Raw genomic sequence first — 12,092 nt, 5'->3', positions numbered from 1 at the left:
TTTGGCTGCTGGCTTTTGGAAAAGCTGGGAACATCAGTGAATAGACAAGATGTCAAAAAAGAGCTTATTAAAGAATAGTAACGGGGTCACTGGATCCGAGTATTTTTAAAGATGAAGTTGTCTTCTGTCAATTGGGGAGGCTCGGGTTTGGGGTGGGTTGGCCCTTCTTCCCTTCACTTCTTTTCGAAACCTTCAAGGTTCAATTCCCACTTCAAAACAGTTGGGATCTTGTCTAGTTTTAGATAATGTTCGCCTTGTACCTTGTAGAAAGTAAGAGAGAATATAGGCATTCAATGGCAATAAAACATGTTTCAATAGAACAAACAGAAAGGCTCTGACCCCTTTTTAGGCTTCAAGACTCGCTGTGTCAGGTAGGTGTATGTAAGTGTGCTCATACATGTGTGAATGCATGTGCCTTCCCGGAGCATGACATATGAAGAACACAGTCAAGTGTGTGCCATAAGGGGACTCTCTGGCTTCAGTGAAGAGCTGGTGTTTGGACATGTAGCTAGTTTTCTTCAGGGAGCCAATGAGAAAGTTATCTGAAATAACCTGTGTCTAAAGAAGTGGAAAAAAAAAACCCAGCAATTATTTGAGAGTGTTAGTGAAGCCATTTCTTTTTATGGGAAGCTGTCTGGAAGAAAAATAGCCTGTGCCTAGCTTTCTCAGAAATAGCAAAACATTTTCCTCTTTGGGGAGGGTATAACAGAACACAAACAGGCCAAGTCTATATGACACAAATGAAGTGGAACTTGGATAAAAATGGAATCAGTGTAGACTGCCAATTTAGCTAACTTGGGCCTTTTAAAATCTCAATTATGCAAATCAGCCAAATCTTCCCCTCACTTTGTGCTGTTTAGACACATGTACAGTTTTGTGAGAGCTCTAACAGTGTAGCCACCTGGAGGTGTGGAGGGTCTCACAGTTTCATAGCTGAAATGGCTTCTCTAACCTTCACACAGGGAAGCACAGGAGGGCCCAGAGCTAACCTCCTGCAGCAGGAAATGGGAGCTTCATCCTGCTCTCCCTGCCAGCCTCCTGTCCAGTTTCCTCCCGGCAGATATCTCCATTCCAATCTCCCCTGCCACTTGGGCTCTCTCGTTGTCACAGTTCAAGTGTTCTGAGAAAGCTGCACTAACTAGGCTTGGGCAGAAGGAGCCTGGCTCAGTCACTAAGTGGACTGCATGAGGAAAGAACACAGCAAACCGGTTCTTCACAACCAAGCAACCACAACAACAACACAACAAAGAGACGTGTTTAGTTTTACATAAAATTTTGCGCGCGCGCGCGCGCACACACACACACACACACACACACACACCCTTTTTGTTTACTTAGTCTGCGTATAGACATGATAATTACTTGGCCAAGTCAATGAAATTCATACCTAGAGTGGCCCAGAATTTCTAGTTCGAAATGATTCGTCAGGGCTAAGCATGATAAGGAAGGGTGAGGAAATCAACTGCATAATTGCTTCAATTCTCTGCTTCCCTTTGCATATGTTGATTATTGAGAATCAATTCCAGCTTGAGAGGAGGCTTTAATTCCTGGTAAATGAATAGGAAGTGAGTAAGTAAATGTTCGGTGTTTCCCTCAAATTATGTCTCGTAATGTAAGAAAACAGTGGCAAAAAGCCATCAACAGATGGTGTTTTCATTAGCCAAAGATTTATTTTTCAAAGCCTTTTCATATTAATGAAGTAAAGATGAAATTAGAGTCATCTTGTCAGTTCTAGTTCTGGATTGCTAAAATGTGCTGGCATTCTGCAAATTGCTAGGGGGCCAGAGCAAAATAACCATTTGCCATAATGTTGTGATGGAGACCCAAGGTCCGTAGTCTAACCAGACCCCAAATTATGTGTTCAGCCCTAATTTTTGTTTTCAGTGGCTTTACAGAAGCTGTGAGTCTCAGTTGTGGGCCACAAATGAGGAACACACAGCAGGGATCTTAGTCCTGCTCTGCATTATGAATTATTTATAAGATATCAGTTTCACGACAAGTGTTGCAACAGGTTGCATACACTTGTTAGAAAACATTCTCCCCTTGGAATCCCATGTTTGAAAGAAAACACATTACAGTTGAAACACAGATTTCTTACACCGTATCTGCTCTGAGTTCCTCAATCTACATTATATTTACCTAATATGTCCATGAACTCATTTGTGAGACATGGAATTTCCACTGATCTAGGAATCTGGACCACTCTGCGGGAGGAAATCACAAACTGATTGGGCCCGTTACACATGCCCACTCTCTAACTTGAGCTGGACCTTTTCATCAAACTACAGCTCCATCATATTCACCTTATGTTCGAATTTTTGAAGAGGACTCCAGACTTGTAGCCTCCACATCGTCACTATTGACATACTCACTAACCCTGTACAGTTTGGCATTTGCTTCCAAAACTCTACTGAAACTCCTTTTCCAAAGGTCACCAGTGACCTCTAATTACCAAATCCAGCTGCCTTTACTCAGGCCTCGTATTTCTTGCGCTCTCTGCATATCTGAGAGTGACAAATCCTTTCTTGAAACGTGTTTCTCTCGATTATCCTCTTAGCTTGGCCTAGATCTGCATTACCAACTGCTTTGCATATTGCACTCTCCTCCTAACCAGTGCCCCTGCCCCCAGGCTCTCCTGTCTTAGTCTGCCCCACATAGGTTGATCTCATAAATGCAGCCCTGATTATGTCATAATCTTGCTCAAAACAACCTACAACCAAGATGACTCTACTCAGCAAGGATCTCATTCAGATTTGATGGAGAAATTAAAACCTTTACAGACAAGCAAAAGCTGAGAGAGTTCAGCACCACCAAACCAGCTTTACAACAAATGCTAAAGGATCTTCTCTAGGCAAGAAACACAAGAGAAGGAAAAGACCTCTAATAACAAACCCAAAACAATGAAGAAAATGGGAACAGGAACATACATATCGATAATTACCTTAAATGTAAATGGACTAAAAGCTCCCACCAAAAGACACAGACTGGCTGAATGGATACAAAAACAAGACCCATATATATGCTGTCTACAAGAAACGCACTTCAGACCTAGAGACACATACAGACTGAAAGTGAGGGGATGGAAAAAGATATTCCATGCAAATGGAAACCAAAAGAAAGCTGGAGTAGCAATTCTCATATCAGACAAAGTAGACTTTAAAATAAAGACTATAAGAAGAGACAAAGAAGGACACTACATAATGATCAAGGGATCGATCCAAAAGCCTTTGGTAAACCCCTACTGCTTTCAAAAATAGATACAGACTCCTCACCTAGACATTTAAGACCTTCATAACAGGGCCTCTGTCTCCATTTCCAGCCTGTGCCCCTCTATTTTCTTGTACCCTCTGTTCTAGTCAAACTCACCTCTGTTCCCTGGATGTGTCCTATGCTTTATTCCCTTTTGCTCATGCTACTCCCTGTGCCTGGAACGCCCTGCCTGCCTCCATCTCTGTCTATTAAAATCCTGCTTATCCTTCAAGACCCAGCATAATTTCACCTCCTCTTTATCTCTGAAGTCAAACCACCTTGAATAGAGTAGGTGCCCAATACCTTTTGTATTAAGTAGAAATGAAATACCTTTTGTATTAAATCTCCGAACTGCCATTTCTTTTTTTTCCCCCTGACATCTACTTAGCTTAGAACTCATGTCCAAATCAACAATTGCGGCCCTTTGTTTTTCCTTTTTCTCTCCCTTTTTCCTTGCTGAGGAGAAGACCACAGATTGAGATGGTGGTGGGGTTAAAGAAGGCCAGGGGAGACACTGTATCCAAGCCAAGAAAAATGGAATAAATGGTGAAAAAATCACTCCCATGGGCATAAAGCCAAAGAAACCAAGCGAGATCTGGCCAGAAGCAGAGATTAAGCTGATTCTCATAATCCAGATTGAGAACAACTGAGATCAGACTGCCTGTCCTAGAAATACATATATCTGTGGGAATACTCCTCTGGGATGGATTCATGGGACAGTGCCAAGGGTACTAAGGAGCCACAGCTACCTAGCGGAGAAGAAAGGGGCCAACACGAGTCCTCTCCCCTTCTTCCCACTATCCCTTGCCCCCTCTCCCCCCTGCCCGCCCCGCCCAAAACATGCACTTTGAACAACTATGAACTATAGGAACCATGGAGACAGCAATGAAGCAATGAACACAACCAAGGGAAGGAATGCTGTGCTAGCAGAAGGACCAGGAAGTTGGGGTATTCCATTTGGAACAGACTTTGTGGGGATGTTGGGATGGTGAGTGAGAGAGGAGTGGATATTGGGGCAGGTCCTGGAAGAAGCAGCCGTCAGAGCTGAAGACTTGGAAATGAGGAGGAATAAAAAAAGCCCATTACCAATCTAGAGTGAATAACATTCTATTTTGTTCACATGAGGAATGTAAGAGAGTAGCTTGCTCAACTGAAAATATGCGAGGAGGTCTTAGTACTGTTTTAACTTATGTTATAATAAACAGATTTGCAAAGCGCTGCTAATGTTTCCCTAAAAGGATCTATGTCCCAGTAAACAACAGTAAACAATGGATGTCCTGTCTTGATACATACAGCTAGGCTTTGCATTTTGAAGTCTGGCATTTCTGTAGGCTATTGCTTAGTGCCAAAGGAGGGAAGCTGTGAGATACAACGCTAGATTTTGATGAATTCCACACTGAAAATGCCATCTTTTTTTCTGAAGGAACCTACTGATAAATATAAAGTGTTATCAACAAAGGCAAAAAAATCATGGACTACTGGGGCAAAGCTGTATCTGAAGACTAGAGTCCTGGATTCCAGTCCTAGCTTTGCTACATACTAGTTATATGACTGTGCAAAACACTTTAAGCCCACTCTGCAGCTCAATTCTCTCATCTGTAAAATGCTGACATCTCCTACTTCATAGACTGTCATAATTATTAAATGATATGTATGAAATTGCCTAGCATAGTGTCTGACAAGTAGTAATTGCTCAATAAATTATAGTTTTCTTAGTCAACTCATCTGTAAAAAAAGAGAGAATAAAATCTGTTCTCCCTATGTCACAGGATTACTATGAGGGCAAAATGAGATATTGACTATGAAATACTTTTTTTTTTTTTTTTTTTTTTTTTGGCGGTACACGGGCCTCTCACTGTTGTGGCCTCTCCCGTTGCGGAGCACAGGCTCCGGACGCGCAGGCCCAGCGGCCATGGCTCACGGGCCCAGCCGCTCCGCGGCATGTGGGATCCTCCCGGACCGGGGCACAAACCCGTGTCCCCTGCATAGGCAGGCGGACTCTCAACCACTGCGCCACCAGGGAAGCCCCTATGAAGTACTTTTAAAAGTTAAAAAATATTATAGAAAACATAAAGTTGCTTTAATGTTATTAAATTCCTACATTCACAAAGTCATGAATGTCATTTTTTCCCCAATAATGACAGTCTGGAGCAAATGTACAGCATTATTACTTGCACCTAGAACAGTGCTTGGCCCATGTGCAACGAATCTTTGAAATATTTGTTTACTGACTGACTGATTTCCACGTGATACTGGGTCTCAAACTCATTGAACATTTCTTCTTTTTTCCCCTCTTCCCTGTTTCCCTCTGGCTTCATACTCTGCGATGGCAGCAAACTCTGGAGATGAACCTCACCAACCTGGTTAAGCGCAACAGTGAACTAGAAAATCAAATGGCCAAGCTAATACAGATCTGCCAGCAGGTTGAGGTATGTAACAGAAACATCTGTCATTCTTTCGAAGAACCTGGATCAGGCGATCCTTTTGGGGGGACTTGATTTGTCAGAGTGTAGCTCAGACATTTGGAGTGAAGGGCTGAATGATCATTGTAAGAAGTCTCATTCCTTTAGGATGCCTGTTCCAAGAAAAGTGGCAGATAGCTATTGTTTAAAAAATAATAATAAGTGGTGGTGGTGGGTTGGAGAGACATCAGTCCCAGGGGCAATCCCTTCTCCTTTTCCAATAGCAGGTGGTGTAAGAATCCAACATAAAGTATGTTTCTTTCTTCATCAGACTGAACATCCTAGCTCTTTCAAAAGATTGCTAGGGAGTAAGGGAAGTTGGGAACCCCAGGTCCTCAGGGTAGAGCGAGGTTTGTTCAGTGCAATATTGTTTCTATAAGAATATCATCAGAACTGCTTCTCCTCTTCCTAACCTCTCCTCCCTTCTTCCCCATGCACCTTACCTGGTCCTCACTCGTCGCCTTTCCACTTATTCTTGTCATCAACAAATGGTATCTGTGTTAGAGTTATCTGTGAATTATCAAGTGTTGTACCATATGAGATTATCTACATCAGATCTCAGAACAGAGCTTACAAGAGGAGTCGACCTCTTCATAAGTGGACATAATAAAACAAAGATGTTATTTCTCTCTTTTTTGCAAGAGTGTGAAACTTCAGCCATAGCATTTGGTTTTGTGTTGCTTTTGTTGAAGAGGTGATGGTAGGTAGGGCTTAAAGTGTAAACAGGGTCGGGTAAAATATTATACAGGACTCCTCATGGGCAGTGGTTGGATAAAAATGTTTCTGTTCATAAACCTGATAGTCTAGTTCTAATCTTACTTGTATGACAGAAAATGTAATGGTTCAAGTTTATTTTATTTTAAGCAATAAAATAATTTTATTAAGATCTCATCTCTTAATACCTCCTGGGGAGTCCTATTTAAGAGAATGTGGAGAGTTTTCTTATAAGGCAAATAATCTTCTTATATAAGTAACCACTCCTGATTGTTTGAATATCTTAAAGTATTGGGTTTCTTAAAGTAGATTTTTGTTGTATGATGAGCATACCATAGCAATTTAATCCCTGCTGGGCACTCCATTTGTGGAAGAGACTGGTGCTATAGGTAGAGTACACAGGATACCAGTTAAACCCAGGTGTGAGATTATGGAATGGGGTGGGGAATTTAGGAAGAAGCATAAGGAATGGAAAGAAAGAATGCTGGAATGTAAGTTGGAAAGTTGGTTTCTGAACTTGACTCTGTCATTAACCGGTAGTATGAACTTGAGTAAGTCATCTAGCCTCTCAACTTCAGTGTCCTTACCTATAAAATGAGGGATTGAACTGAATACATGACCTTCAGTGTCACTTCCAGATTTCTCAAGTCGTGATTCTATGAATGGTTGCTTTCTTTATTCTTTTCTTTTTCTCTTCGGTCTCATCCTTTCCAACAGGGGAGAAGCAAAACAAGGCATTTTAGAGTGGTTTTCAGCTATTCAGATTCCCTTTATGTTCTACTCTATCAAAGCTTCTGATTATGCTGTTAGATTACAGTATAAGAAACCCACACTGGTGAAGAGACAAGGAAGTATTGTGAGCAGGAGACAAGATAAGAAATCCTTTGGTTTAGAATTTACATGATTGAGGGTGGAGCAACATCTCATAGTGAATAAAATGTGGTTAGAAATTGTAATCATCACTTCCTCATTCTCATCAGAAAGTTATTTAAGTAGAGAGCAAGTTGTAGTCAAATTAGCAAAGTAAGCAGTTTATTTTCATTGCTTATTCACTTTAGCACCTCTCTAACATCTTATCATTCCACCCCCCTGCACCGCCCCCGCCCAGGGAGTTTATCACTCTGGCCAGCCTCACCCAAACATAGCCCTGTTCCAACCTTTCCCAGCCCATCGCACCAATCAAACCTTTATGATTCAGGGCCCTACTCTTTTCAAGTGGCAAGGAGCTAGTCTCATAAAACAGTGCATCACTGTGTTAGTGGAGGAGGACTCATCCTGGTCCTCTAGGTTATAGGTGATGTTTTCACAGTGCCTTTCTGAAGTTAGTATTCCTGCTTGAGCCTTCAGGAGATAACACTAGTGGTGCCAAATGTAAGCAAAGTAGGTGGGAAAAGTAGCCCCATGGCAACCAGCAAAGGAAGGGTTTAAGAGACTCCCTCAGGGTTGCTTACTAATCCTCGGGTTGCTTACTAATCCTCGGCCAATCGTCTGCTCTGGTACACAAAAGGTCACCTTTTATTAATACTTACTTATGCATAGCACTGTACCAGGTACAAAGAAAACAGCATAGACACAGTATTTACCCTCTGGGGGCTTACATGTTATACAAATCCCCCCTGATGTGGATACACATGTGCAAGAAATACAGACAATGGAATTGAAATGTTAACTGAGAATTGGGAAAGAATCTTGAGAGACTGCATTACATGTCAAGGGCGAGAGTGTATTTTGGGAGTTAACTTCATGGTCTTATTCAGTTTAGGATTCTGTCTTTGACAGGGGCCCTACAGGATGGTTTATGGAAGGCCATGGCTGTGCTCTATGACATCATCCCTTCTGAAAGGTTAGGGGTGGCCCTAACTTCCCCATAATAATAGGGTGAATCCAGGGTACTTATTATGTTCGTTCAGCATAGAGCCTGTGTGTCCAGAAGGCTTCAAAACAAGCCCTGGGATTAGAAATGCAGTTAAAGAAGAGATTTGAGACTTCATAAATGCTTACAAATACTTTATAAAATGAAATAAATAGTAGGATACTTTCATGTAAGCCAGACATTAAGGGGTGGTTTGAATTTTTTTCATTTTATCTAATCCAGATTTGTCTATTGGGAATGACTATATTCACAGTGTAAACCAGGCATTTCACATCGGGCGGGGGTGGAGGATACCAGCTAAGGCACTTCTGAGAAAACTAGAATAGGCTATTTTCCTGCCAAACCTGTTCCCCTTCCTGATTGTCTGCAAATGTTTTTGTCACAGATTGACTTTTCATAAAAGAGCCATAAATACTGCCTCCCTCTCCTGGTTCTTTCTCCCTGTTCTCTATTCTCCTCAGAAAGTAAACAAAGCTGCAGTCTTCCTATTATTACAGAAACAGAGATTAGGATCACCACAGATTTGTTAGCTGAATTCTTTGGTAATGCAGCCTGTTAGAGTCACTGCCCAGCTTTCAGAATTCAGTGGATAGGCAGCTGGAAAATATTTTCTGTCGGGGCTGGAGAACATGGGAAGGAGGGAGAGGCAGGCCCAAGACTCCTTTAATCTGGTTAAGGAAGGGCATGCTCTGACCTTGCTACTCTGGCCACTTGATCTCTATATATAGTTCTTTGTCCGGTCTCATCAGGCATCCTTTGTTTACATTTCCAAAGGAAATCTCTGTTTAATGCATAGCCAAGGGAAAATGTATACCAACAGATGAATAGTTCCTCTTGGCTTCCAAATCTGCATGGTTTTGTGAATAAATAAGCATTCCGGAAAATATTGAGGGGAAGAAAAATGGTTAAATACTTAGTAATCAGTCAGGCAACAACATTTCTTGAGCAAACGCGATGTACTCAGTGTGGTAGGTCATTTGGGGGTTACAAAAGAAACATATTTTTTTGATGACCTCCAGAAACTTTTATTAGTCTAGCTAGGGACAACCCAGTATCGAGAGAGAAAGAGGAGTATTTATAACACAGCGTGCAGTACAGGGAGCACAGATGAATGTAGTATAGCCCTTCTGTGTTTACTTTTTTAGTCTTCTTGTTAACTTTTAGGGCATGGAGCACATTAAAGCATTGTCCTGGCTATTTCGTGTGCCATCTGTTTTCCTCCCCTCCAGAACTGCTGCAGGACAAATGGGTTGGTCCATCCCAGAAGCTCCATGGGCAGATTGATTTCTTTCTGGCTCTTCTCAAGCCTTTTAAGGGGCCGGGTGGCATGGCTGTTTAGCATTAAGAGAATGAAAAAAGAAAGGAGATGAGCTGGAAGAGAGGGAAAGGCTTCCCTTAGTTTGGGGAATTTCAGCTTTTCATCTTGCCACCAGGGCTTTGCTCCAGTAACTTTCAGAAGTCTTAGAGCTCAAACCGTAGGTGGCTTGGAGTTCTCCCCTTTCTGCTCATGTTGCTCATTGAAATGGTATTTGGTTTGGGAAGAGCAAGACTCAATGTCTGACTACTTCTCCAAGCATAAAAATAAGTGTCTTAATAGAAATTAGTTAAAAAAACACACCACTATGGATGACTTCAGCAGATGATCCTGAAATGTTTTAGAGTGGTCGGGCTAGAAGCAATAATAGAATCTAAATCATTAAAGCACAAATATGTTTGTTGGAGGGCTCTTCTGCAAGCACGGAGGACATGATAAAATGAAGGAATGATTAGACTGAAGTAAGTGTGATTAGGGAAAATTTAATGGATAAAATGCATTTTAGCCAAATGTTGCAGGAAGAAAAATAAATTCCTCCCTCTGCTGAGACAGAGAGCAGTGATATTAATGGAGGTGAAAATGAGCAAATTGTATGGGCAAAGTGGTACACTATGCACTAGGTATACACTGGGTATATAGAGATAAATAGCAAATGGTCCCTGACCTCAAGGAACTTGCTTAACAGGTAAAATGTCAAATATAATGTGAAGTGATGATTATTGTAATGAAGGTAAGTGCAAGATGACAAGCTAGCATAGAGAAAGAAACAACTAAGTCGGCCTGAGGGACTTAGGAAGGACTGCAAAATGGAAATAAAAATCAAATTGTCTTGAAATAAGAGTAGAATTTTGCCCAAAAAATGAGAAAAGGGAGCAAAGGGAACACCATGTGGGAACATAGAAGGGTAAACAGCATAGAGGTGTTCAGGAAATCACCAGAAGTTTGGTTCAGCCAGAATGTGAGATGTGACATCATTGCAAGAGGTGAGTGTGGAGAAGTAGCTAGGACCTGGATAGTGAAGGGCCTTGTATGCCATGCATAGGTGTTTGGACTTTGTCCTGAAGACTCTAGGGACCCATGGAAGGATTTAAAGTAGGTGAATAACTGGATACGGTCTTCATTTTAGGATTGCTCTGGCTGTAGTATGCAGGATGGAGCAAGGATCAGGGGTCAAAACTGAAGGTAAAGAGACCAGTTTGGTGGCTTTTCCTGATCCATGCAGAGATGAAAGCCCAACCTAAGGCAATGGCAGTAGGGCTAGGGAGCAGGGGATAAATTCAAAACACATTTGTAGTAGGTAGAATCAATATGACTTGGTGATCAGTTAGATGCAGTGGGTAGAGAGATGAGAGAATAGTAGGGTGATCTATAGGTTTCTGGCTTGGGTAACTGAATGGACGTGTTTCCTTTAACTAGATTAGGAAATAGATGGAGTTCTTTTTATTTTTTAAATTTTAACATTTTTTAAAATTTTATTTTATTTTATTTTTTAATACAGCAGGTTCTTATTAGTTATCTATTTTATACATATTAGTGTATATAAGTCAATCCCAATCTTCCATTTCATCCCCCCCCACCCCACCACTTCCCTCCCCGCTTGGTGTCCATACGTTTGTTCTCTACATCTGTGTCTCTATTTCGGCTTTGCAAACCGGTTCATCTGTACCATTTTTCTAGATTCCACATATATGCATTAATATACAATATTTGTTTTTCTCTTTCTGACTTACTTCACTCTGTATGACAGTATCCAAGTGAATCCACGTCTCTCTACAAATGACCCAATTTCGTTCCTTTTTATGGCTGAGTAATATTCCATGGTATATACATACCACATCTTCTTTATCCATTCATTTGTTGATGGGCATTTAGGTTGCTTCCATGTCCTGGCTATTGTAAATAGTGCTGCAATGAATACTGGGGTGCATGTGTCTTTTTGAATTATGGTTTTCTCTGGGTATATGCCCAGGACTGGGATTGCTGGGTCATATGGTAGTTCTGTTTTTAGTTTCTTAAGGAACCTCCATACTGTTCTCCACAGTGGCTGTATCACTTTACATTCCCACCAACAGTGCAAGAGGGTTCCCTTTTCTCCACACCCTCTCCAGCATTTGTTGTTTGTAGATTTTCTGATGATGCCCATTCTGACTGGTGTGAGGTGATACCTCATTGTAGTTTTGATTTGTGTTTCTCTACTAATTAGTGATGTTGAGCAGCTTTTCATGTGCTTCTTGGCCATTTTTATGTCTTCTTTGGAGAAATGTCTATTTAGGTCTTCTGCCCATTTTTGGATTGGGTTGTTTGTTTCTTTAATATTGAGCTGCCTGAGCTCTTTATATATTTTGGAGACTAATCCTTTGTCCGTTGATTCGTTTGCAAATATTTTCTCCCATTCTGAGGGTTGTCTTTTCATCTTGTTTATGGTTTCCTTTGCTGTGCAAAAGCTTTGAAGTTTCATTAGGTCTCATTTGTTTATTTT

The 12,092-nt window shown here is 41.2% G+C and overlaps 1 protein-coding gene across 8 annotated transcripts in view; it reads left to right on the top strand.

Moving 5' to 3' along the window:
• MID2 (midline 2) overlaps positions 1 to 12,092 on the top strand; it is a 104,739-nt gene that overhangs the window by 23,164 nt on the left and 69,483 nt on the right. For all 8 annotated transcript variants that reach the window (XM_060137907.1, XM_060137908.1, XM_060137909.1 and 5 more), the window contains one exon: positions 5,583 to 5,678. In XM_060137907.1, coding sequence (XP_059993890.1) covers positions 5,583 to 5,678 — 96 coding nt within the window. The remainder of the gene's footprint in view (positions 1 to 5,582; positions 5,679 to 12,092) is intronic.

This window comes from Lagenorhynchus albirostris, chromosome X, assembly GCF_949774975.1.
Source record: "Lagenorhynchus albirostris chromosome X, mLagAlb1.1, whole genome shotgun sequence".
In the NCBI taxonomy this organism is placed as follows: domain Eukaryota; kingdom Metazoa; phylum Chordata; class Mammalia; order Artiodactyla; family Delphinidae; genus Lagenorhynchus; species Lagenorhynchus albirostris.
This window is presented reverse-complemented; position numbering and strand designations above follow the sequence as displayed.